The 27,943-nt window shown below is 45.0% G+C and overlaps 1 protein-coding gene across 1 annotated transcript; it reads left to right on the forward strand.

The window, feature by feature from the left end:
* Window positions 1-5,224: 5,224 nt before the first annotated feature.
* Window positions 5,225-27,575, forward strand: CRYM (crystallin mu). The gene is made up of 8 exons (XM_055299100.2): window positions 5,225-7,276; window positions 7,766-7,919; window positions 10,263-10,325; window positions 15,923-16,024; window positions 18,072-18,255; window positions 23,639-23,760; window positions 24,451-24,535; window positions 27,251-27,575. The coding sequence occupies exons 1-8, from the start codon at window positions 7,107-7,109 to the stop codon at window positions 27,313-27,315; spliced, it is 945 nt and encodes a 314-aa protein (XP_055155075.1). The 5' UTR covers window positions 5,225-7,106; the 3' UTR covers window positions 27,316-27,575.
* Window positions 27,576-27,943: the final 368 nt, after the last annotated feature.

Raw genomic sequence — 27,943 nt, forward strand, 5'->3', positions numbered from 1 at the left:
CAAGATTTCTACCATCACCTTTCCCCAGTCTTGCTGGGAATGTAGCAGTTAAGGATCCCTTGGTTCTTGTGTTTTAAGACACTACTTAAGAAAGGATAATAGGACAGGTGAATAATCTTACACACTTAATTTGAAATCACCAAAATATTGCCACATTTACTTAATTATATACTTGGAGGAGTGGATAGAAGAGGTTAATACAAAAGGAGATAGGACCTGCTAACCCAATCTCTTTGGTATCCGTGATATAGTTAATGGTTTTGGCAGATTTATTCCTCATGAACTAGTCTTATTATGTGGAGTTCATAGCAATGATTGAGGGTACAAATATTAGCCAGTTCACCTGCCCAATGTAAAACACCTGAGCCTTCTAAAAGTCTAATGTGGTCAGCTGCAGTGGCTCACACCTGTAATCCCAGCACTTCGGGAGGCCAACGCGAGCGGATCACCTGAGGTGAGAAGTTTGGGACCAGCCTGGCCAACATGGCGAAACCCTGTCTCTACTAAAAATAGAAAAATTAGCTGAGTGTGGTGGTGCACTCCTGTGATGCAAGCTACTCGGGAGGCTGAGACAGGAGAATAGCTTGAACCCAAGAAGCAGAGGTTGCAGTAAGCTGAGATCACGCCACTGAACTCCAGCTGACAGAGTGAGACTCTGTCTCAAAAAGTAAAAAATAAAATTAAAAAAATAAAAACTAAAAGCCTAATGTTACTACAAGACTTTATTCCTAAACGCAGTGCTGAGAATCTGAACCAGGATGTTTTCCTCCTGGCAGTGTGTGGGCATGTACAGTGTGTTTGGTGGGGAGGACAAGAATAATCACAATAAGAACAAGATTAATAACAGTAAGGATTAATCATAATAAGAATAACCAGAGTAAGAATAGCCTCACGCTATTCTTGTAATTATACAACCCCCATGCCGTGTGAAACAGGAAATCACATATAAATCACCAAAGTCAGGCCACTTGTTCTAGTTTTTTATACAGGTGAGTAACGATCCACTGGTGGAATAGGAGGAAAGAGGGTGGTGCCTATTCCTAATTTAGAATAAACATTTGTATTTACACTTTTATTGCATATTTGTAGATTATAGCAAGTGAAATTAACTGGGATTAAAAATGTTTGAAAAAACATGTTTGTAACGGTGTGGGATTTTTCTTAATGTTAGTCTTAAAGCATGTATTGCCTCCATGATCACATAAATAAATATGAAATATTTCAAACATTGAGCTTAATGAATTATTTAAAGCAAATACACACGAAACCATCCTATCCAGGTCAAGTAATAATAACCCATACATTCCCATGTGCTATTTCCCAGCTTCTGTCCTCTTTAAAAAGTAGCCATTGCTTTTATTGTTATTTGAGCAGTTCCCTAACAGTTCCCTTTTTATCTTTTTATCTACACATGCACCCCTAAAATTGTGATTTGGATTTTTCTACTTTCAAACTTTATATGAATGGAATCATCCAGTATTCATTCCTTTCTTTCTGCTTCACTCAATATTATGTTTGGAAACTTCACTCATGTTGCATGTAATTATAATTCATCATTTTCCTTTCTGCACAGTAATCTGGTATATGAATGTTATATACCAGAGCCCCAGACCACCCTTCTCAGGATTCCCAAATATTTCATCCCTTGCTTCTCCTGGCCCAGCGCTCAGTCCCCTAACTCTAGGAAGACAGAGGTTAGGGATGAGGGGAATGAGACACTCGCCTTGGCTGCAGCATTGAAGGTGAAGCCAACTCAATAGTCAAAATAAAGACTTTCATACAATATTTTTACTTTTTAAAATAAAATGTAAATATAAAATTTCATGAGGAGCTATATTGGCATCTACAGCAAAAGGAAAAACCTGAGCCGTCTTTGTTGAAAATTTTTATACTCTGTTCATTGTGGATTTTTTGGCATTGATTTTTGTTTTAAATATTGCATTTAGATGTTTCAGTTTAATATTTATCATGACTACTGAGTGAATCCCATAAATTTTGTGCCATAGGTGAGTACCTCACTATGGTACAGCTCTACCCTGCTGTCATCTTCACTGTGGTGGTGGCAGAAGTCTAGGGGGGTGTAAGTAACCACCTCCTTCGCAGGGTCTGTTAGGGGTTAGCAGGGAACTTCCAGAGGCTCAGGCACAGGAGCTTACATGGCCCCCAGGCTTGTCCCAGTACAAGGTCTCAGGGAAGGGCAGGGAAAAGAGATTTACACCAGCTTTCTCAATACTGACCCCTGCATTACTAGAAAGTTTATTAATCTTCTTTCTGTTAAGTCATAATTATAATAATAATTTCATTATTTTAATAATAATAAAATAAACCTCAATAATACCTAATATATAATATGCTACTTATTAATAATACTTATTATTGGAGGCTTGGGACAGTTAGTTCTCTGTGCCTCTGGTCTCGAAAGAACTGATGCAACCAAGACTAGTTTTCTCAGTGCTACTTTACTGAGGACCTGGATGATGTGAACCAAAGCTTTATAAGGAAGATGGTTTGAGATGATTTGCAGAGTTGTCCTGTTTCTACAGGATTCACTGGAGTGAATTCCTATTATTGAGGTTTCTTATTTTGTCATTGTTAAAATAATGAAATTACTATTATAATCATGACTTAAAAGAAAGAAGATTAATAAACTTTCTAGTAATGCAGGAGTCAGAAATAAGATTTCTATTTAATCAGGGCTAAATTCCTAAATTTACTATGGAAGCAAATACATATCTGGCTTTATTTCATATCTCTTTTAGTTGATGAGTATTTGGTTTTGCTTTTTTTCTCCTTGTTAACTTAAAAAAAAACACAAAATTTATGAATTTAGACAAGAAGAGACTTTCCTATACGAGGTTACAGCCTGCAAGGTGGGATCATATGCTGGGAAGCATGCTGTATTATTCCGTTTTCATGCTGTCTATAAAGACATGCCTGAGACTGGGCAATTTACAGAAGAAAGAGGTTTATTGGATTTACAATTCCACATGGCTGGGGAGGCCTCACAATCATAGTGGAAGGCAAGGAGGAACAAGTCACATCTTATATGGATGGCAACAGCAAAGAGAGAGCTTGTGCAGGGCAACTCCCATTTTTAAAACCATCAGATCTTGTGAGACCCATTCACTATCATCAGAACCGCAGGGGACAGACCCACCTCCATGATTCAATCATCTCCCACTGGGTCCCTCCCACAAGATGTGGGAATTATGGGAGCTACAAGAAGAGATTTGGGTGTGGACACGGAGCCAAACCATATCACATGCCTTGGCCAAGATCAGAGACAGGCACTTTGAAGGAGGAGGGTTGGGGTAGGAGCTTTATGCTCAACAGTTTGGCCACATATACATATTCAACAGGTGAGAGAAGAAGCTATGAATGTTCATGAAAGTGGTCCTGATACATGTGTATTTAACAAACATGCCTGTTACATACAACTCATGTTCATTTTGGGGTGGTTGCAACATTTAAATGTACTACAATTCAGCCTGATACGTCAAAAGATCTTTTCAGGACATGAAGGCATGCAAGTGTGCAACCTCTGTAAGTCAGCCAGAACCATCCTATAGCCGGTAGTCTTATCAGGAGAAAGTTACTGAAATCAATCTCTTGTCCAATCAAGCTATAGTTATGGCTGGTGGAACAAGAGGTCGGTTAGTCAATATCTGTGATTTGGATGAGTTGTAATTGTTTTAATATTGCCTTTCTTTGGCTGGGCACGGTGGCTCACACCTGTAATCCCAGCACTTTGGGAGGCCGAGGCGGGTGGACCATCTCAGGTCAGGAGTTCGAGATCAGCCTGGAGGGGGAGGGGAGGGGGAGGGGAGGGGCAGGGCAGGGGAGGGGAGGGGAGGGGAAGGGAGGGGAGGGGAGGGGAAGGGAGGGGAGGGGGAGGGGAGGGGAGGGGAGGGGAGAATCTCTTCAGCCTGGCCAACGTGACAAAACCCCGTCTCTACTGAAAGTACAAAAATTACCCGGGGGTGGTGGCATGCACCTGTAATCCCAGCTACTTGGGAGGCTGAGGCAGGAGAATCACTTGAGATCATGCCACTGCACTCCAGTCTGGGTGACAGAGAGGGACTCTGTCTCCAAAAAAAATTTATATATATATATATACACACACACACATACATATATACGTATCTATATAGATACGTGTATACGTATCTATATAGATATGTATATATATACGTATATATGTGTGTATGTATATATATATATAGAGAGAGAGAGAGAGACAGAGAGAGAGAGAGAGTGAGAGAGAGAGAATCACTCTGTTGCCCAGGCTGGAGTGCAGTGGCATGATCTCGGCTCACTGCAACCTCTACCTCCCTGGTTCAAGCAGTTCTCCTGCCTCAGCCTCCTGAGTAGCTGGGATTACAGGCACATGCTACCACGCCCGGCTAATTATTGTATTTTTTGTATCACTTTGGCCAGGCTGGTCTCAAACTCCTGACCTCACATGATCCGCCCGCCTTGGCCTCCCAAAGTGCTAGGATTACAGGTGTGAGCCACCATGCCCAAGGCATGTTCCCTATCTTCTTTGAGCAGGGCTGGGGAAAACAAAAACAAAAATATTGCTTACCTCCAAGCCAGTGCTTGTTTAGCTGCTGGAGAAAACAAAAAACTTTGTGGCATAGTTTTATAGAACATAGTTTTTTTCTTTAAGTGTAAGGGTGCGTGGCTTAACTCTACCTGGCATGGCCTTAGATTCTGTTTATAATTTGTTATCGTATTGCCACAAAGAGTCTGTTCTGTCAGTTTTGTGATCTCTGTACTAACATTAAGGCTGCTCAGTTGTGTCTAAACTCCAAAAGGGAGAGGATGTAATGAGGCATGTCTGATTTGCCATCCCATCACGGCTGGAAACTAAGTCTTTAAGGTTTTTCTGGGGTCTGCTTGGCCCAGAGGGGGTTCATTCAGTAGGTGGGGGGCATAGGATTTTATTTTTAGTTCACATTCACAAAAACAAAGGGCCAAATAAAGTCTTACTGTGTCACACAGGCTGGAGTGCAGTGGCACAATCTCAGCTCACTGCAGCCTCCATCTCCTGGGTTCCAGCAATTCTCCTGCCTCAGCCTCCCGGGTAGCTGGGATTACAGGCACCCGCCACCACGCCCGGCTAATTTTTGTATTTTTAGTAGAGACAGGATTTCACCATGTTGGCAGGCTGGTCTCGAACTCCTGACCTCAGGTAATCCACCCACTTGGGCCTCCCAAAGTGCTAGGATTACAGGTATGAACTATCATGCCAGGGCTATATCTCTGTGCTTTCTAAACCCAATAAATGTTATGTAATAATAATGCTAACAACACATATGATGGGCCAGAAACATTTCTATAAGCCCAGCAGCTCTGGGCATAAATTTCTAGGGATGGTGAACTGAAGAAACAACATTGTGTCATTGAAATCAGCTTTTCCCAACCACCAGTGTCTCCTCTCTCTCTCTCTCTCTCTTTCTCTCAGTGTTCACTTATTATGTGGCTACTCTGTGCCAAGCACTGTTGCTAAACACATTATGTACAATTCCTCATTTCATTGGTACTGATTTTGACACTCATCCACTGTCTTTTATCATGATGTGACCATTTCCTACAAAATGCCCTATGTAGCTTCCAACCAAAATACCACAAAGCACAACTTAAGCAGTCCTGCCTCTTGACCTTCTCCCAGGCTTTGCTCTCGCTCATCTGTTCCATCCTTTGCATTGGCAGAAGACCCATCTTTCTAAATGCTTACTCTGTTGGAGCATGTAATTTCTTTCCTAGGAATCACCATTCTCAGCTGCCTGACTCCAAGAATCATTCTCAGTTTTATCTCCTGAATGTCCTAGACCTCAGCACCTTATTCCAGCCTAACACGTCTGGCAACTCATTGTTCCCAGAGCTATTCAACATGCCTTCCACCTCAGGGCTTTACTTGGCCTGTAATGCCCTCTTCCTCTCTTTCTGCCAAAGTAGCTTAATGATTAGGAATATAATTCTGAAGTCCAACCAAGGGCAAAGCCAACTCCTCTGCTGACTTGGTGGATGACCTTGAACTAAATTTCTTCCCTTCTCAGAGCCTCCAATGGACAGTAAAACTAATAACAACACCTCCCTACCTTAGAGGTTGTTGTATAATTAAATGAGATAATATACATAAAGTGCATGGTGCAGTATCTGGTACACAGAAAAGATCAATAACCTGTTGATGTTGTCATTGTTGTCATCGCTATTATTATTTCAGACCTTGGTTTCTCCCCACTCTTTCATGAAGCCCTCATCTAACCACTCCAGGTCAAAATCATCTCTCTTTTCTTTGAATTAACTTACTTTTCCTATCACTGATTTGATGGCTAGGATTTATTGCCTTAAGCTTTACATCATTCCTTTCCGATTTTATTTCCCCATCTCAGGTAAAAACTCCTTGAAGAAAAGATCCTGCAATTTGGCTTTTTGTGAGATGGAAACGATTACACCTTGCCCTGCAAACTTCCCCCCTTTAAAGGTGAAGGTTTGTTAGGTTAGTTAGCCTGTGAGAAAATTGTGCATTCTTAGCATTCAAAGGCCAGACATCTGGGGGTACAGATGGGAGGAAGACTAGGATAAGAGACTCCAGATGGGGACAGAATTAAAAGGAAAAAAAAAATTAAATAAGCCTCCGTCTCCTTTTATCTCCTAGCAGTAGGCAGTAATTTAATAAATAAAGGAGCCCCGTTACCGTTTTCCCTGTCCATTCTTTCCCAGGCACGGTGACCTAGACAGCAGCAAAAAGCGAGTTAATAGGGAGGGGTTAGGTAGGAAGCAAAAGTCAAGGAATGTGGCTACAGCTGATTACAGGAACTTAGAAAGCGGACCGAACAACATTGACTCCCAGCACGCCACCTCGATGTCCACCTTGGGGGATCCGTCGCTGGAAGGGACCCATCTCGCCCACCCTTAGGGGTCAAGGTGGGCGAAGGGGGAGGAGAGGGCTGGCGGGGCGGGGCGGGGTTGCTCCGCCCCCGGAGGCTGGGCTGTGACCAGCAGGCGGCTCCGCAGCGCGGCGGGCGCGCTCATAAAGGGCACAGCCGAGGGTACGTGGATCGCGGTGCGGAGACTGAGGTTAGAAGGCAGGTGGCGAGATGAGCCGGGTACCAGCGTTCCTGAGCGCGGCCGAGGTGGAGGAACACCTCCGCAGCTCCAGCCTCCTCATCCCGCCTCTAGAGACGGCCCTGGCCAACTTCTCCAGCGGTCCCGAAGGAGGGGTCATGCAGCCCGTGCGCACCGTGGTGCCGGTGACCAAGCACAGGGGGTGAGTGAGGAGGGTCGGGGTCAGGGGAAGGAGAAACTGGAAAGGGGGAAGAGGAGGAGCAGGAAGAGGAGGGGTGGGAGAAGGGAAGAGACGGCTTGCCTAATCGTTGCTAACAGCTGCCACTTTTAATAGGCGCTACCCGGTGTGCTAAGTGGGCGTTTTACAGGTGTTACCTTGTTTATTTCAGCACACTCTCCACCTAGGGAGGTACTGATGCCACCATTTGATTGGTGGAAAACTGAGACTCAGAGAGGTTAAGTGACTTACCTAAGCTTACACAGCTACTAAGTGGCAGAGCTGGAATGGTTTTCTGATCCAGTGCCAGACTTCTGAACATACTATGCATGGTGTCTAAGGGAAGGGCAGAGGGATGCGGGGGCTGGAAGAGGGCCAGTGGGGCGGTGAGGAAGGAAAAAGTAAGGTATATGGATACTAAGAGACCCCAGCATTGATGGGAAGGGGCTGAAGCTGCTCCCTCTCTCCTTGTAGCTACCTGGGGGTCATGCCCGCCTACAGTGCTGCAGAGGATGCCCTGACCACCAAGTTGGTCACCTTCTACGAGGACCGCAGCATCACCTCGGTCGTCCCCTCCCACCAGGCTACTGTGCTACTCTTTGAGCCCAGCAATGGCACCCTGCTGGCGGTGAGCAACTTCCTGTCCCGGGGTGGAATGGGGCCCTGGGCCCAGATTTAAGCTCAAAAGTAAGTTCTCCACAGCGGGGGGAGTCTTGATTGTGACTACGCGTGCCCCTCTGCAAGTGACTGGATACCAGCAACAGTGAAGGTTATCTGTGTCCATGTATCTATTTCTAGGACTGCCTGAGGATGCATAACACAGCACCAGCGCCCACTGCTGCCTCAAGCATGTGACAATGTGGAAATAATAATCTTGTCATTCTTGCATATGTCCTTGTCCTATACTCAGTTACCCCAAATACACAGCTTGAACGAACCCATTAGCCAAGGGAAGACTGACTTACTGAATCCTTGTCGACATGGAAAAGAAGGGGTGTTCTATAATCCCTGGGAGTCTTTTCAGAGGGGTATACGGTGTTACCTGCTTTTTTTTTTTTTTTTTTGAGACGGAGTCTCGCTCTGTCGCCCAGGCTGGAGTGCAGTGGCGCGATTTCGGCTCACTGCAAGCTCCGCCTCCCGGGTTCACGCCATTCTCCTGCCTCAGCCTCTCCGAGTAGCTGGGACTACAGGCGCCCGCCACCACGCCCGGCTAATTTTTCTGTATTTTTAGTAGAAACGGGGTTTCACCGTGGTCTCGATCTCCTGACCTCGTGATCCGCCCGCCTCGGCCTCCCAAAGTGCTGGGATTACAAGCGTGAGCCACCGCGCCCGGCCACCTGCTTTTTTTTTTTAATTTTTATTTTTTTTCATTTTCTCAACAAGTTTATTTTATTAAATTGCGACCTGTTTTAATATCTAACCATAGTATCAAAAGGTAGCAGTAGCTCGTGTTTATGGAGTACTTTTTAATGCATCAGGCACTGTTCTAAACATTTCACATTTATTAATCCTCTTAACACTTAAAACTATTCTATGATATGGGTAATATGATTACTCCCACTTTATAGATGAGGAAACCGAGTCAGAGCAACTATGTTCAACTTACCGAGGTTTATATAACCAACAATTAGCATGGCTGGACTTCAGAGCTGCTCAGTCTAAGTCCACGGTCCATAGGTCCAGACTCTTCTAAGACCACCGCCATTTTAACTGCTACATATTGGGCACTTATGTGCCAAGAAGGAGACGCTGATCACATTCAATTCTGAGAAATTCCTCTATGGGTGTTTTTTTTTTTTTTTTAGTAGAGACAGGGTTTCACCGTGTTAGCCAGGATGGTCTTGATCTCCTGACGTCGTGATCCACCTGCCTCGGCCTCCCAAAGTGCTGGGATTACAGGCGTGAGCCATCGTGCCCGGCCTATGGGTGTTTTTATTAACTCCCCTTCCCCCCAATTTCTTTTGAGGTCCTTGAGGCTCGGGTTAGTAGAGTCACTTTGCTTGAGGTCACACAGCTGGTTAGTGAAAGACTCAAGAATCACTCCTAGGTCTTTCTGACAGTTAACTCTTATGGTCTGTGCACTCCAAGCTGGGTCTTACAATGTCCTTCCTTTTCCCCTGAATTTCTGGATCGCCAAAGAATCTGGCTGTTTAACACTCCTTTGAGAATATCTAGCTCTCCCCAAATTATACTCATCCAGTGGAGATGGCATTCATACTACCTGCCAACAGCGGTTCCCCGGGGGGGGGTAGAACCCAAGGCTTTCCAACTAGATGACAGCTGAATCTGCTCAGTAACTTGATGATTCACTTCCTCATCTGTAAAATGAGGTTGATGATGCCTATTTTTTTGGTCAGCTGAGATGAATAACTTAGAGAGGAGCACAGAGGATGGTTTTTACTAGTGAGGCATAATTTTCAACCTTCGCTGTGTATCAGAATCACCTGGGCTGTCTTGGTCTCACTCCTGGAAGAGATACAGACTGGGTTAATCTAAGGGTGGTATCTGAGCATCTTCACGAAGCTTTCCACATGTGCAACAGGAACAGAGAGCCACTAAGAGTTTCATGGCCCTTGTCCAGATGTCAAATGGCAACCTTCTCTCTCAAGTTCCTTCTTAATTTGGTGTTTTGAGAATTCTAGGGCAAGAAAAGAAAATGGGCAGTTCTTGAGGGCTCACCATGTGCTAGATGTTTCCAGATAAGCCAGTGCATTTAATCTGCACAATAACCCTCTGAATGGCTGGCATTATCTTTGTTTTTACAGGTGAGGAAACCAGTGCTTAAAGATTAAAGTGTTTGTTCAAAGTTGCGTATCTCTTAAGTGGAGGAATCGGATCCAGGTCTGACGCCAAACCCACGCTGTTTGTAGGATGCTATAAAACTTCCTAAGCTAATATTTTAGAACTGTTTCTTCTAATTTATGCAGTGGACAGGGGTTCACCTTGCTCACTGTCTCTCCTTTCCTCCAAGGTCATGGATGGAAATGTCATAACTGCAAAGAGAACAGCTGCAGTTTCTGCCATTGCCACCAAGGTAAGATGAATGGCTGGCTGTACTATTAAGGTGAGCTGTCGGATGGGGTCTGCTGCCTCAATCTTGAGAGACTAAAGGAGAAGTGGGGAACTTATTTTGGTTCCCTGTTGGACATAGCTGGAACTCCAGATGTCAGATATATCAGTAATTCATGAAATTATTAGCTACCATTTAATGTGCATGACCAGATTTCAAGTACCTTACGTGCATAATTCTCAATCTTCCCATCAGTCCTGAAGAATAGAAATGAGAAATTCTCTCCACCTTCCAGGTCAAGGAATGTGGCTCAGAGAGCTTCTGTGAATTGCCCAGGATCACGCAGCTAATAAGCCCAGAGTAAGAATTTAATACCTGACCTCTCTGGCTTCCAGGACTGGCTTCTTGTCCCTGTACCACATTGCCCCTGGTAAGACAGTATAATTGTCCCATAGACCAAAGCTAGTACTGCACAAGAGGCTGAGTGAACTGAACAGATCCAAGCCAGATCCATGTATTCATTTGACAAGTATTGACTGAGCTTCTATCATGTGTCAGGCACTGTTCTAAATGTTAGGGAAATGGCAGTGAGAAAAACAGAGGGGCACACACAGGGGAGGTAGACAATACCAATAAAAAGGGAAATACAGGCCGGGTACAGTGGCTCATGCCTGTAATCCCAACACTTTGGGAGCACTTGAGGTCAGGAGTTGGAGACCAGCCTGGTCAACATGGTGAAAACTCGTCTCTTGTAAAAACACAAAAATTAGCTGGTTGTGGTGGTGGGTGCCTATAATCCCAGCTACCCGGGAGGGTGAGGCAGGAGAATCGTTTGAACTCAGGAGGCAGAGGTTGCAGTGAGCCCAGATCGAGCCACTGCACTCTAGCCTGGGCAACAGAGTGAGTCTCTGTCTTAAAAAACAAAACAAAAAATGAAACAAAACAGAACAAAACAAAAACATCTTTTGAGTTTAATAATGTGTTAAATAGTAATAAATAATATGTAATTAAATAGTACATATTAATAAATGATTAATAGTGTGCTTAGAATTTACTAAAAAAACAAAACCAATAATAACCCAAAACGCCACATAACATGTTAGAAAGGTGAAGATAAAGCAGAAGTGAGAGTATTGGAGAAGGTGTCACGTTTTACGTTATCCAAGAAAGGCCTCCCTGAGAAGGTGACATTTGAGTCAAAGCTGAAAGCAGTGAGTTAGCGAACCATGCAAAAATACGGAGGGGCACTCCAGGCAGAGGGAACAGTAAGCAATGGCGGTGATGATGTTCCCAAGCAATGTCAAGGCATCCTATAAGAAAAACAGCATTTTAAAAAGTTAGAGTTAAGAGGATGAGGCTTAGAAAACAGAGTGTCTGTGGGAACGATTGAAGTCTGGAGTCTTTCACATTAAATGTGGAAGTACAAGGTCTTGGGACACTGGTTTTCCTAAATTATTATAAAGGAAACATGGTAACCCAGGGAAAGTTGCAGCAGCAAAGACCAGGTGTTCAGGTTGTATGTTGAGGTTTTCTAGATACCTGCTGGGGAGGGAAGAATGAGAGGATTAATCTGGTAATTGTATACGAAGGGAGTAGACCAACAGCACCCACCTCAATGAACTGGTTTTTAGCTATATCCAGACCTGATTCAGTTGAAGTAATCAAGGACTCCTTGCTATGTTTGCTGGTAATTTGGGAACAGAATGAATCTCGTATTACTGCCTGTCATTTGTAAAGAGCTTTAGTCTTTTTCAAAATCATTTCCAGCCCCTTGTCTGGACTACGAGTTTCTGTGAGGAAGGCAGAGAAAGTATTAATGGCCTCATTTTACGCATAAAAGAATAGAAACTTGGGTTTCCTGAAGTAATACAACCAGGTTCCTGTGGGTCCTTTTGAGGCCACATGGTCTTGTCCCAGATAAGAAGTTTCCAATAGAAGCAAGCTATGCAGCAGCATTAGCTAGGGAAGTTTTTAAAAACTCAAATTCCCATGCCTACTGAATCAAAATCACAGAGAGTAAGGATCAACCAGGTCCGGAAACCACACTTTTGTAGACCCAGCCTGCAATAACACTGCTTTATTGCATTAATAAAAATCTGTGCTCCCAGAAGAATCAAGAAGCCTTGGGTTGACACTTCAAAGTTTAGACACTTCAAAGTTTAGGCTGAAACTTCACAGCTTTATTTCCAAGGGCTCAGATGAACTGTTTCAATAAGGAACAAAGGGTCTATTTTACTTGTTGCCTTGAGAGTAGAATATTTTCTTGTCAATCATTTCTCTTTTATTTAGGGCTTTTGTCGGGGAGAATAAGTATACGGAGCTCTAGGGTCTGATGAACATAATACATTTTTTGTGCTTGGGTCTCACATAAGCTTCATTGAAGACTCTGATATGTTTTCTCAAGGTGACAGTATATATTAGGGTTTAGCAGTGACATGCATTTATTCAACAAATATTTGAGTGTCCACCAAGTGCAAGGTTCTATGCTCAGCCTGGGGTAAGCAAAACCAGATACAGTACTTGCCCTCATGTAGCACAGGGTCCAGTGGGGGAGGCAAGATATAGTCCAAAGATCACATCAATAGGCTGGGCGCAGTGGCTCACGCCTGCAATCCCAGCACTTTGGGAGGCTGAGGCAGGCAGATTGCCTAAGGTCAGGAGTTCAAGACCAGCCTGGCCAACATGGAAAAACCCCATCTTTAGTAAAAAAAAAAAAAAAAAATTAGCTGGGCATGGCGGCAGGTGCCTGTAATCCCAGCTACTCGGGAGGCTGAGGCAAGGGAATTGCTTGAATCCTGGAGGCGGAGGTTGCAGTGAGCCAAGATCACGCCACTGCACTCCAGCCTGGACGACAGAGTGAGACTCAGTCTCAAAATTCACACCAATAAATATGAAACTACAACGCTGACAAGTGCTCTAAGAGTGTAAAGCAGTATATCTTGATCTAGCCTGTGGCTGTGCATCTGTAAGGGATATCTGAGCTGAGATTGAAGGATAATAAGAGTTACTTGTGAGGGGGAGAGGTGACAAAGCAACCTAGCATCCTATGGCAAGGAGTTAATTCATGCAGAGGCCCTGTGGTTGAAGGAAGTACATGAGCTTGGGAAGCTGCAAGGAAGCCAGTATGGCTGGAAGACAGGAAGTGCAGGGGAATATGGCATGATGGTATGAGAGAGGGCTTTAGAGATAGGAGGGCCAGACCATGCAAGGCCTTGGCAAATGCAAATGAAACAGACTTTCAGACTCTTTAAATGAGAAACCTAGCAGATTCATATACATGTACTTAATAACCTGCATGCTTATGAGAAAAGACTGAAGTGCCACTAATGCTGTTTAATAAATCTTATAAACATATGATTAAAAATTGGCTGGGTGCAGTGGCTTACACTTGTAATCCCGGCACTTTCGGAAGCCAAGGCAGGTGGATCACTTGAGGTCAGGAGTTCAAGACCAGCCTGGCCAACATGGCGAAACCCCATCTCTACCAAAAAAAAAAAAAAAAAAATTAGCCAGGTATGGTGGCACATACCTGTAATCCCAGCTACTCGGGACGCTGAGGCACGAGAATTGCTTGAACCCAGGAAGCAGAGGTTGCAGTGAGCTGAGATCACACCGCTGCATTCCAGCCTGTGCAACAAACCGAGACTGTCTCAAAAAAAAAAAATAAATAAAAAAAAATCAATTATCACACTATTACCAGGGCAACAAATTATCAAGTAAAACAACCAATCAGAATTACACATTTAGTTTAGCAAGTTGAAGGTTATTTTTATGGGATACTGTAACAATTTCTGAAGCTCACCTGTACTTTCAAGAATAGATTCATATTAACTGAGAACAGAAGAAAATGGTAACAAGGAAAAGAATCCAATTATCCTTATCAGACAGAAACATAAGATTTCTAGTCTTGTGGATATTATCATTTTGAAACCTTTTCAAATCAGAGACATTGAACTATATTTTATGGCACAGAATGGTATCTCTCCTTCGGTAGCTGCGGGAGATAAAATTAATTCCTAATATTTCAGAGATGCTGTTTTGCTAGTAATTAGTAGTTAAGAAGACTTTTCACTTTTTAAATATTATACTCCAGAATTCCAGTGAGTAGCATTTTACGAAAGAACAGACCACGGGGAACTCAAAGTTTACTAAATGAAATAGAGAAAAGGCAGAAGAGGGTTTTATTTAATACATACGGTGTCGAGGGCCAAATGATGTCTTTCCTCTATGCCAGTGGTTCTCCACTGAGCATGAGTTTGCCACCTGCTCCAGAGACATTTAGGAGTGTGCAGACGTTTTTAGTTCCCACAACTTGAAGGGGTGGAAAATGCTACTAACATCTAATGGATAGAAACCAGAGATACTGTTGCACATCCTATAATACACAGGATGGTGGCCCTCCCCAACAAAGAGTTGTCCAGCCCAAATGTTAGTAGTACACTGAGGTTGAGAAGCCCAGTGCTACCTCTTGTAGGTCATAGTAGGTATGTACCAGTTCTGTGCAAATAAGACTACCTCTGTCCTCATGGGGCTTAAAGACCTGTAGAAGAAAATCTACAAACAAATAAGTGCTATGGCCTGGTGCATTCTATCAAGGAGGTCAGAAAGGCTTCACTGGAGAGGTAGCACTGGACATGAGTTGATCACAGAATCCTGCTGTCAAACACAGACACCCTCAGGAGGTGCCACAAATGCTAATTCTACATTTGTCTTTAGAGGAAGACAGAGGCTGTGAAAGGATCAACAGAGTGGGCCCAGCGAATATAGCTAGAACCCCAGGAAGGAAGGGCTCACAGAATCCAGGCAGCTCTTAGAAGTAGCTCAGAGCTCTGAGAAGTGGGTATGGCTGAGCATGTACCTGAGATATGAAGAAAGGACATGGGCTTTGGAGTATGGAAGACGTGAATTTAAAGCCACACTGTGCCCTTTAATAGTTGTAAGACCTGGCCAGGTGTGGTGGCTCACATCTGTAATCCCAGTACTTTGGGAGGCCGAGGTGGGCAGATCACCTGAGGTCAGGAGTTTGAGACCAGCCTGGCCAACATGGTGAAACCCCATCTCTGTCAAAAATACAAAAATTAGCTGGGTGTGGTGGCGCACACCTATAATCCCAGCTCCTCGGGGGGCTGAGGTAGGAGAATCACTGGAACCCAGGAGGCGGAGGTTGCAATGAGCCAAGATCATGCCACTGCACTCCAGCCTGGGCAACAGAGCGAGACTCCGTCTAAAAAAAAAAAAAAGAAAAAGAAAAAAATAATTTTAAAAAGTAGTTGTAAGACTCAGAGCAAGTTCACTTTTCTGTTACCAGGGCAACCTCAGTCTCTTCGTCTGTAAGAAGAAGATAATAGGAGTCCCCAACTCGTAGGGCCAATGTCTAGACTAAATGAGATCATGGGGGCAAAGCATTGGCATACATCAGCTGTTCAGTGAAGCCTTCTCCCTTCTTTTCCCACTTGACACAGGGGAAACTAAGACACAAAAGGAAATTCTCTTGATTGCCTGCAAGCTCTTGAGGGAGGCAGAAGAGAGGGCAGAAGTCACCTGATACTCAAACCAGCTTAGTTTTGTACCCATCTGCTAGGGTCTCCCTTGACCTTTGCCACTTCATTTCTCTCATATAGTTTCTGAAACCCCCCAGCAGTGAAGTGCTGTGCATCCTTGGGGCTGGGGTCCAGGCCTACAGCCATTATGAGATCTTCACAGAGCAGTTCTCCTTTAAGGAGGTAAGTCCAGGGGTGGGAGTGAGAGAGAAGAGGGGAGGGGGTAGTCCTTGACCTGTCTATACTCCTTCACTGCACCACAGGTTATTCTGAAATAATTAAGTTGTGAGCCCCATCTAGACCATTCTTGTACTTCATGACTTCCCAGAAGCCCTGATGGAGGGGATGGAGGATAAGAGTCAGGGGAAGATCTGATTACGTTTCCAGTCCTCAGTTCACAGGGCATTTGCCTGAGGATGCAGCAAGCTTACACGGTTAAAAGATTCTATTATATCTCTTGTATACATTCAGTTGTCCTTTTAGCCCCTGTCTATTATGTTTTTCTTAGGAGAATCCAGAGTTTTTAAGTATTCAAGGTTATGGATCAAGAAGCTGGGTGGGATGAGACCTGGAGGCCAGGAGGCCATAGCCTCTCTCTTTTGCAGTCTCCATACTGGTCCACCTTCCCCCCACTGCGGCTCATGCGTCCCCCTGGGAATGTTGGATGCTATTGTTATTTTATGTGTGTGTATGAAAGGGATGGAGCAAATTTAAAGTATGATTTAATGATGAAAATAAAACCACTGCCTTGGGAAATATAGACTACTAGGTGAGTGCAAAAGTAATTGCAGTTTTGGCCATGACTTTTTTTTTTTTTTTTTTTGAAATGGATTCTCGCTCTGTCACCCAGGCTGGAGTGCAGCGGCATAATCTCGGCTCACTGCAACCTCCACCTCCCGGGTTCAAGAGATTCTTGGGCCTCAGCCTCCCCAGTAGCTTGGATTATAGGTGCCCACCACCACGCCTGGCTAATTTTTGTATTTTTAGTAGAGACAGCGTTTCACCATGTTGGCCAGGCAAGTCTCGAACTCCTGACCTCAGGTGATCCACCTGCCTTGTCCTCCCAAAGTTCTGGGATTACAGGCATGAGCCACTGCGCCCAGTTGCCATTACTTTTAATATAAGGAAGAAAACAAAAGAAAAATGCCCTTTTATCTGTTTTCAAAGGCAGTTAATGTTTTCTGATCTTCCCTCTTCAGCTTTTTATAACATAGCTTTAGTCGTGTTAGATACGCACCATTTTATATCCTCTCTCACTGAGTGTTCTAACATCACTTTTCAGGTTATCTAATTTTTGCATAAAATTTGCATAGTCTTCTATCAAGAAGGGTGAAGAGGTTAACCGTGCACTTCTGGCTGGGCAAAATGTCCTGTTTTTCACCTTGCTTGGTGAACTTGCTTAGACATTAAGTTTGTTTCCGTATGTATTATATTTCCTTATGAGAAATTCTGTAGGCCATATTTTCAGTTGACGGGTGACAAGCCCTTGACCCAAACATTGAAACCTGTCAAGCAAGTCGGCAAGTCCCCAGCTCCTGGCGAGGCCATTGCCTCACCCCCCAACCCCAGCACCTTTCAGGATTCCAGCCATAGCTACCATTCTTGGCCTTTTCATTGGCTGTGCCATTTACCTTCAAACTCGTCTGATATTGAATTTCCTAAGTATTCTTCACCGATCAAGTTATTCCATGAAAAACATTGTCATAAATAATCCTTTGTATGAATCTCCTACCCATTACAACTCCTTTACGGGGTCTCAGATATAAAGTGTGAGTTCCACACAGACTTTGCCAGTTATCATTTCCATTTTACAGACGTGGAAACTAAGGCTGAATGACATGAAGCAATTTCAGGAAATAGCAGAGTAGAAATTGGTTCCAAGCCTACTTGGCTCCAGAACTTGCTCTGCTAATCATTATGCTATTAATATATAATAGCTATGAAGCTATTGAAGCTGTGCATCTTGGCCTAGAAGTGAAATACTTCCACCCTTTTTAAAAGGGGAAAGTGGTAGAGAATGCTCATTTTCAAATACCTGGCTAGGTGTCTAAGTTAATGCTGTACCCCTGATCAAATGTCCATTCTCCATGGGGAATGATTTAGGAGTGATTTAGATAACCACCAGCCCCTATCCCAGAGCGGTTCAACTTTCCCTTCGCATCCCTGGGCTCAGTGTAACATAAGCAGCCAAAAAATGGCACCAATGTCCTTCTTGTTACTCTCAATGAAGGTGAGGATATGGAACCGCACCAAAGAAAATGCAGAGAAGTTTGCAGACATAGTGCAAGGAGAGGTACGGGTCTGTTCTTCGGTCCAGGAGGCTGTGGCAGGTGCAGATGTGATCATCACAGTCACCCTGGCGACAGAGCCCATTTTGTTTGGTGAATGGGTGAAGCCAGGGGCTCACATCAATGGTAAGTAGAGTGGCTCCATAAGGCATGATGGGTGGTGGCCAGGCTCCTCTCTGGACTGGACCAGTCGGCTACATCTGCAGAGCCAGTTTATTCATGCAGAATGCCCAAGCTATTTAAGGGCCTTGAAAATGTGTGAGATTGAAAAAAAACAATAGTTGGCCGGGTGCAGTGGCTCATGCCTGTAATCCCAGCACTTTGGGAAACTGAGGCAAGTGGATTGCTTGAGGCCAGGAGTTTGAGACCAGCCTGGTCAACATGGCAAAACCCTGTCTCTACTAAAAATACAAAAGTTAGTCAGGCATGGTGGCTTGCACCTGTAGTCCCAGCTACTCATGAGGCTGAGGCATAAGAATGGCTTGAACCCAGGAGGGAGAGGTTGCAGTGAGCCAAGATTGTGCCACTGCACTTTAGCCTGGGCAACAGAGTGAGACTCTGTCTTAAAAAACAAACAAACAATATTTGTTCCAAAAAATGTAAAAGGGAAATTACAAACTTGAAACTAATGAATATTTAATATTCTATAAAATGTAATTTTTTTTTCTTTTTTTGAGACAGGGTCTCACTCCGTCGCTCAGGCTGGAGTGCAGTGGCGAGATCTCAGCTCACTGCAACCTCTGCCTCCTGGGTTCAAGCAATTCTCTCATCTCAGCCTCCTGAGTAGCTGGGACTACAGGCATGTGCCACCATGCCCAGATAATTTTTTGTAATTTTTGGTAGAGATGAGGTTTCACCATGTTGGCCAGGCTGGTCTCAAACTCCTGGCCTCAAGCAATCTACCCACTTCCGCCTCCCAAAGTGCTGTGATTGATTACAAGTATGAGCCATTATGCCTGGCCATAACATGTAAAATTATGGTAAATGGTAATTCACAGCTCAATTCTGAAATATGATGAAATTTAAATCACAAAGGCCAAATGAGTCATTTTTTCTTAACACTAAGAATTATAAAACTTTAAATTTCTTTTGTTCTGTAATTTTTATGTGACATATATATGCTTTCTAATATGTGTGATAAGATGAGGGTCAGGAGAGGGGACTCTAGACATGAGGGTGCCTGGGGCCTCTGTAGACCTTCAGATGGCCCTGGGTGTTACAGCAAGAGCTGGTCTATATCTAATACTATTGCAGGTGCTGTCCCGAACTCTTTGTGTAATTCTTTGTATATTAAATGACACTATTCTATGTATAATGTCATTTAATACTTATAACCAACTTATGAGGCAGGAATTACTATCATAAACCCCATTTTGCTGGGGGATAAACCAAGGCATGGAGAAATTATATAACTTTTCCAAAGTCACAGGTTTTCTGGGTTTTTTTTGTTTTTTTTTTTTGTTTTTTTTTTGAGATGGAGTCTCACTCTGTCACCCAGGCTGGAGTGCAGTGGCATGATCTGTGCTTACTGCAACCTCTGCCGCCCGTGTCAAGTGATTCTCCTGCCTCACCCTCCCGAGTAGCTGAGATTACAGACACGCGCCACCATGCCCAGCTAATTTTTTTGTATTTTTAGTAGAGATGGGGTTTCACCATGTTGGCCATGGTGGTCTCGAACTCCTGACTTCAAATGATCTGCCCACCTCAGCTTCCCAAAGTGCTGGGATTACAGACGTGAGCCACTGCGCCCAGCCCCAAATCAGAGGTTCTTGATGGCAGAGCTGGGATTTGAACTGAGGCACTCTGTCCTCAGAGTCCAAGCTTTAAATAATACTCATGATTGCCTTCCAACAGAAAGACTGATTCTGGTGAGCAGAGCAGGCAAATTCTAGAGGATTTAAAGATGGTCTAGGTGCCCTGTGTTTTAGTGACAAGCACATGGTGTGAACTCAGAAGCTAAGAGCTTTGCACACGTGGGCAGATGAGCCAGCGAAAGCCAAGTCAAATGATGATGCATTCAATCATACATGCTGACTGAATCTCTACCGTGTGCCAGGCACTATTCTAGATGCTGGGGATGCCACTTTAACCAGGCAGTCAAGGTCACAGGTTTCCTGGTGGTTAATTTCAGTGAGGAGAGATAGACAACAAACAAACACAGAGGAACTAGATAGTTCTGGCTAAAGATGAGACTGGAAAGAACAAGGCCCTGGGTGATAGAGGCTGGTGGTGGAAGTGGAAGGTAGAAGCAGAGAGAGGTGTTTTCAATAGGGTTATCTGAGAAGCCCTCTAAGATGTGGTTTTTGAGCTGTGACCTGAATGAGGAGGAAAAGCCAGGCATGCCAAGAGCTGAAGGAAAGGCATTCCGGGTAGAGGGAACAGCAGATGCAAAGGCCTTGAGTGTGGAAGCGAACATGGTGTGTTTGAGGAATGGATCAAAGTAATTTGAAAGTCTCAGGCTGCATGGGACTGGTGGTCAGATTGGGTCCAGGGAATGGGTAAGTCAGGACTGAGTTTATGGACAATAAGACCATTTCTGGAAGGACTTGAGAAATCAAAAGGAACCAGTTCATGGTGAAATGGGTTTCCAAGGCTGCATCTTCAGGTAGATGGACTTGATTTTTTTCAGCTTAAAACAACACATTATTATCATCTCACAGTTCCTGTGGTTCAGGAGACTGGGTGTGGGTAGCTGGATCCTCTGCGCAAAGTCTCACAAAAAAGAAATTGGGCAACATCCGGGCTGCAATCTCATCTCATGCTCGGGGGTCCTCTTCCAGGCTCCCATGGTGTGGCAGGATTCAGTTCCTTACACTGGAGGATGGGGGAGCCTCTTTCCTTGGGGCCATTCTCAGCTTCCAGAGACGACCCAAATTCCCCATCATATGGACTCTCCATCCTCACATCCAGCCACAGACAATCTCCCTTATGTTGGATCCCTCTCACTTGGAATCACTCTCCAGGAAGGGCTGACTTGATTTTGAGTCAAGGCATCTCTTCTGTTTTCCTGGCCCAGGGACAAAATTGGTTTATGTGTTCACAGAGGCAACACATACATTTAAGAAAAATGTGTCACAAGCGCAGACAACAGGGAAACACCAACAACAGATTTTACTTAGTTTACAGCTCAGCGGAGGGACAGGCCCAGTTCCAACCTCCCCCATGCCTCCCTCCTCCTGCCCCGACACCCTGTCAAGCCTGTCTTCGACCCTCACTCATTTAGCCCCATCACAGCCAAGCCAGAGCCTTGTTTGAGTCAGGCCTCTCTCTCTTTACTGCCTGGCCCACCTCCATCTGCCTGAGTGACCTCACACAACCCTTTGAGAACTCGCCCCGCTCATAAGCAGTTGCTGTGCGGGGGAAACAGTCCAGTGAGAAGGAGTGGCCTGAGAAACGGGGGTTTTGTTCCCACCAGCTTATGATTTATTTACAAGCTTCCTTAGCTAGTGTTTTTGTTCTATAGAACTCTCCGCACAAACAACCTTCAAGATGGACATTTTTACACAACTCTTTGGAAATTAGAATGAGGGAGAACAGAACGGGAGGGAACAAAGGGAGAAAACTGGGCGGCAGTGGAAGAAGGCATATAAATGCTGTCTTATATTTGTATAAGGCTTTATAGCAGTTTTCAAAGACTAGCCGGCCAGGGGCTGGATCCAGCCAGCAGATGTGTTTGGTTTGGACCATAGAGTGATCTAAAACTCAAGGAGTGACATATGCAAATAGATTTCCTGTTTCTCTTTTAAGAAAACAACTGGGGCTATCTGGTAACAGTGGATCTACATTCACACGTGGTAATGATTAGCTGGAGCTGAACAATGACTGTCCCCTTTGGAAGGGCCGGCTGGCTTCTCCGCCCCTCAGTCTCCACCACATCTAATCCAGTCCCTCTGACCAGCTTTGTTCATTTTCATTACCTCCCTGGCCTTGCAGGCATTTGATGGCAGCCTCTGCATTCTCCTGTGTCCTGGTGCCAGGGGGCATGACACCTTGGATTCATCATTCTGGTCCCGGACTCCATAGAGGATGTGATAATTCAGGGCCAGGATGGAGCCACTTTTCTTTCTGCTGAGACTCCTCCCTGACCCTGACACTGGGTTTTTTCGTTTTTGTTTTTGTTTTTTTGTCACGAGTTAAGAGAGAACCAGGGGTGAGGAGAGGGAAAGGGGCACGGTGGCAGGCGCCTGTGGTCCCAACAGTTTGGGAGGCTGAGGCGGGAGGATCACTTGAGCTCAGGAGTTTGAGGCTGTGGTGAGTTTTTGTTTGTTTTTTGAGATGGAATCTCGCTCTGTCGCCTGGTTTGGAGCGCAGTGGCGCAATCTTGGCTCGCTGCAACCTCCAACTCCCAGGTTCAAGAGATTCCCCTGCCTCAGCCTCCCAGGTAGCTGGGATTACAGGCGTGTGCTACCATGCCCAGCTAATTTTTGTATTTTAGTGGAGACAGGGTTTCACCATGTTGGCCAGGCTGGTCTCGAACTCCTGACCTCAAGGGATCCACCCACCTCGGCCTTCCAAAGTGTTAGGATTACAGGCGTGAGCCACTGCACCCAGCCTGTGGTGAGTTCTGATTGCACCACTACACTCCAGCCTGGGCAACAGAGTGAGACCCTCTCTCCAAAAAGAAAACAATAGATATTAAAAGAACTGGTTGGGGGTAAGTAACGGGAATGATGGAGATCAAGAGGAGAGTGGGGTGTGAATAAACTCCAAGTGATGTCTCCATTTCGGGATTTTTGTGAGGAAGTTGTTGTTCCTGTTAAGCAGAAGTGGTGCGAAAGCCTAGGTGCTCCCTCAGACCTAGATTCACCCATCAGATCCTTAACCTTGGCAAACACCTTCACTTCTTTGAGCCTCCATTTGTGCATCTGTTAAGTGAGAACCAGACTTTGAAATGTACTTGTGAGAACCATAAATAGTATGTGCAAAACATCCCACAGATAGTAGACACCCTGTAAATGAATGCTCTGTCGTCTCAAAATCTCTTAGCGATGAGGTGGGATATAGAATAGAAAGGCAAAATGGTAGGTAGTTTTTTTTTGTTTTTTTTTTGAGATGGAGCCTCACTCTGTTGCCCAGGCTGGAGTGCAGTGGCGTGATCTTGGCTCACTGCAACCTCCGCCTCCCAGGTTTAAGCAATTCTCATGCCTCAGCCTCCAGAGTGGCAGAGACTACAGGCGTGAGCCACCATGCCTGGTTAATTTTTTGTATTTTTAGTAGAGACAGGGTTTCACCATGTTGGCCAGGCTAGTCTCAAACTCCTGGCCTCAAGGGATCTGCCTGCCTCAGCCTCCCAAAGTGCTGGGATTACAGGTGTGAGCCACCACACCTGGCCTATTTCTTAATAAGTATTTGGTCTTACTGATTGGGAGAGGCATGGCCTGGGGAATGAGGGGGTATTTTGAATCTGAGTGTGCTCACGGGTCCTTTTTCACCTCTCTCCTATGCTTTGGCCTTCTTAGTAGCCTTTGGCGCTAATCCTAGGCTTAGGGTCTGTTTTGCTGTCTCTTAGCTGTTGGAGCCAGCAGACCTGACTGGAGAGAACTGGATGATGAGCTCATGAAGGAAGCTGTGCTGTACGTGGATTCCCAGGAGGCTGCCCTGAAGGAGTCTGGAGATGTCCTGTTGTCAGGGGTGAGGCTCTTCTGACCCCAGTCAGGGCTGCCACCTGGCTGGCCTCACCTGGATCCCAGGGTTTCATTAACTTCCCTTCCAGTTTGGTCTGCTCGAGACCTCAGCCACCCCACCTCCTTGTAGGGGAAGGAGCTCCTAAACATTTTGCAACCCTCTTTAATTCCATTCCAGAAAAATATGGGCATTATGGGTGGTGACATGTGTGTTCCTGGAAGAAGCTCAATGGATTTTATTTTTTTGCTGGGCTGTCCTATAAAGCAATGAGATTGGAAGCTTCTTGCAGCCTGGAAACCTTCCCAATGTGGCCAACACGGTAAGACTGTGTTGCCCACCTTTCTGGCCTCATTTTACTGTTATAATCAGCATAAAACAAGAAGGGAGCTGCTGGCATTCATGTTCAGATAAGAGCATGTCTATTTCCTCACTGACACAATGATCTTGGCAGGACAGCTCCCTGGGCACCAACTCGAATCTCTGTGTTTATGGTATCACAAAAGCAAATGCCACCCCAAAAGGATTTCGGGGCCAGCCTCCTCCCTAATATCATTCAGTGTACAAAGGATCTCTCTTTTTTTTTTTTTAATCAAATTTATCTCTTATCCAGTTCAGGAATTCCCTGGGCTGGCTTCAAAAGCCAACCCTAAACAGACTTTAGCTTCATGCCTGGGTCAGCGTATGTTTGTTTCCTAGGCCGAGATCTTTGCTGAGCTGGGAGAAGTGATTAAGGGAGTGAAGCCAGCCTACTGTGAGAAGACCACGGTGTTCAAGTCTTTGGGTAAGATCCATTGCTCCCTGGGCACAAATCCAACTAGAGCACAAGGCACGTTCACCCATTGGTGCAAAGAGCAATGAGTCACCAAACTCTGCAGCTGAATCATTGTGCTCCATCATTCAGGTCAATTATTTACATGGCTTAGCCTAGTGTTAAGCCCATGAACTCTGGAACTGAGCAGTCCTGGGTCGGAGTCCCTTCCCCTCCACTCAAAGACATGTGTCCTTAGGCAAGTGATCTGACCTCTCTAGGCCTCAGTTTCCTCACCACCTGTTATCAGTGAGGATTAGGTGGGATTTGCATATAAAATGAATCAGTTAGGTGCAGATCTTGATGAAACTCAGAAGGTACCCTTCAGAGGTGGAGGGGGCAGGGGACAAAGATGTTAAAAGACAGGAACCTTAAGGGAAATGGCAGAGGCCCAACCTGAAAGAGTCAGATGGAAAGTATAGCCTGAGCCCTGTTCATTCCCTCCTTCCCTACTCTGCCACTTGCTGCTTTGAGGAGGGCTTCCAGGAGGAGCCCCCTACCACCTGAGTTGTATGGGGTACCTTATAGAAGCCTAGCAAAGGGTGGGCTCCCAGTGGCCAGTCCGTCCCTTGCCCCAGGTCCTCTTCCACCCTATGAGATTGAAGGAAACAGAAGTACATGGGAACAGGCTGAGCTCAGTGGCTCACGCCTGTAATCCCAGCACTTTGGGAGGCCAAGGTGGGCAGATCACTTGAGCTAAGGAGTTTGAGACCAGCCTGGCCAACATGGTGAAACTCCGTCTCTACTAAAAATACAAAAATTAGCCGGGCGTGGTGGTGCACATCTGCAATCCTAGCTACTTGGGAGGTTAAGGCAGGAGAATCACTTGAACCCGGAAAGTGGAGGTTGCAGTGAGCTGACATCATGCACTCCAGCCTGGGCAATAGAGCAAGACTCCATCTCAAAAAATAAATCAAGTACGTGGGAACAGAGCTGATACACCTAAAACACTGAAATACTCCAAAACTGGTTGGTAAACAGTTGCTATCCTGAGCCCCTCAAGAGTGCCTTCTGAGGCCGGGCGCGGTGGCTCACGCTTGTAATCCCAGCACTTTGGGAGGCCAAGGCGGGTGGATCACGAGGTCAGGAGATCGAGACCACGGTGAAACCCCGTCTCTACTAAAAATACAAAAAAATTAGCCGGGCGTGGTGGCGGGCGCCTGTAGTCCCAGCTACTCGGAGAGGCTGAGGCAGGAGAATGGCGTGAACCCGGGAGGCGGAGCTTGCAGTGAGCCGAGATTGTGCCACTGCACTCCAGCCTGGGCGACAGAGCGAGACTCCATCTCAAAAAAAAAAAAAAAAAAAAAAAAAAGAGTGCCTTCTGTCCCCCTCTCATTACCTTCCATACTTCATGATCAAGCAGCAAAAGAGTTGATGCCTGGCAGAGCATCAAGAGTGCTCTGGCCACCCAGAGCCCAGGCCATTGGTTAAGTATCTATGCCTTGCAGGTTTGTAAATGTCTTTAAAATCTCTCATGCACTGGAAGACAAAGGCAATAAAACTTTATCTGGAGCCTGGTTCAAAGACATCACATGGATCCAGTTTTGTCTGAAAGCGTCAAAGGTCGGGGCAGATCAGAGGTCAGCCAGCCCCCACTTAAGGAGCCAAAATGCTGCAGAAACTTGTTCTGTCCTTTTTGGCAATTTTTGCTTTCTTACTTTTGGGGATTCGTTTATTGGCACATCGTTTCATCTAACACATGCATATCAAGCACCTAATTATCTGTGCTGGGTGCAGAGGTTAAGGTATCTACCAAAATTACAAGACAAAGGGGAGACATCAAAGGATGCAGCATTCAAACTGGACCAAGGGTCAGAAAACTACAGTCTTTGGGCCAGACCTGCTCTGCTGCCTGCTTTTGTGTGGCCTATGAGCTAGAAATGGTTTTTAGATTTTCAAATGATTGGGAGAAACTATTTCATGATGCCTGAAAATGATACAAAATTCAAGCTTCAGTTCCACCAATAATTTCACTGGAACACAGCCCACAGCCAGGCTCTTTTGTTTACCTGTTGGCTGTGTTTTCTACTCTAAAGGCAGAGTTGAATAATTGTAATAGAGACCCTGTGGCCCACAAAGCCTAAAAGATTTACTGTCTGACCCTTTTCAAAAAGTTTGTTCAGGCCGGGCATGGTGGCTCATGCCTGTAAGCCCAGCACTTTGGGAGGCCGAGGTGGGCGGATCGCCTGAGGTCAGGAGTTTGAAACTAGCCTGGTCAACATGGTGAAACCCCGTCTCTGCTAAAAATACAAAAAAAAAAAAAAATTAGCCAGGCATGGTGGCATGCACCTGTAATCCCAGCTACTCAGGAGGCTGAGGCAGGAGAATCACTTGATCCTGGGAGGCAGAGGTTGCAGTGAGCCAAAATCACGCCACTGCACTCCAGCCTGGGCAACAGAGCGAGACTCCATCTCAAAAAAAAAAAAAAAAAATTAAAAAAAAAATTTGCTTAGCCCTGAGCTAGATTTTGAAAGAAACACAATTTGTTGGTGGGTGTTTCTTAGTATCATATTCTCTGCCCCTTTGCAGACCATTGAAGCCTAAGCTCATCTCTGGGCATCAGTCCCTGTTATTCCAATAGGCATTGGCAACATGGACACATAGCAGGAAACTGCCAGCCACTGGGCCTGGGTTGTTTCAGGAAAAGTTGTTTTGACCAAAGGCGAACCAAATTTCTGTCTATTCTAGGAATGGCAGTGGAAGACACAGTTGCAGCCAAACTGATCTATGATTCCTGGTCATCTGGCAAATAAAACAAAGGAACTTGATGTTGAGATGGATGCTTGAGGAATGTTGCTGCTGGTTCTCATAATTTCTAGAGTAAATGAGGGAGTCCAGTCCCCGGTGAACTCTCCTTTTGTGCTTATCATGTTTTACCTTAAATGCGGAGATCCTCACTTATGTTTGTAGTTGGAAAGCAAAGCTAGGTAGCCATTTCTTCTGTTCTACCAAGTTATAATAGCATTCATTTCCCTTTATATTTCCCTGAAATAAAGCACTTTCCAATTGTGCAGTGTTTGCTTCGGTAACTTCTATTACTATCACAAGGAAACTGAGAGGGATCAGATGCTCCCATTTACTCCCTGGGGGAGCTCCACTGGCTATAATGAAACTTCTTTTTTATGTATTTATTTAGTTACAACTCACATACTCTAAGATCCACTATTTTAAATTATACAATTCAGTAGGTTTTTTTTTTTTTTGAGATGGAGTTTCACTCTTGTTGCCCAGGCTGGAGTGCAGTGGTGTGATCTCAGCTCACTGCAACCTCTGCCTCCTGGGTTCAAGTGATTCTCCTGCCTCAGCCTCACGAGTAGCTGAGATTACAGGTGCCATGCCACCACACTCAGCTAATTTTTGTATTTTTAGTAAAGACGGGGT

This window comes from Symphalangus syndactylus, chromosome 11, assembly GCF_028878055.3.
Source record: "Symphalangus syndactylus isolate Jambi chromosome 11, NHGRI_mSymSyn1-v2.1_pri, whole genome shotgun sequence".
Taxonomy (NCBI): domain Eukaryota; kingdom Metazoa; phylum Chordata; class Mammalia; order Primates; family Hylobatidae; genus Symphalangus; species Symphalangus syndactylus.

Excerpts from the sequence above, each read along its gene's own strand:
- CRYM (XM_055299100.2), top strand. The coding sequence starts at position 7,107 with ATGAGCCGGGTACCAGCGTTCCTGAGCGCGGCCGAGGTGGAGGAACAC. Across the intron at positions 7,277-7,765 it reads CCGGTGACCAAGCACAGGGG|CTACCTGGGGGTCATGCCCG; the intron begins GTGAGTGAGGAG and ends CTCTCCTTGTAG. Across the intron at positions 16,025-18,071 it reads AGCAGTTCTCCTTTAAGGAG|GTGAGGATATGGAACCGCAC; the intron begins GTAAGTCCAGGG and ends CTCTCAATGAAG.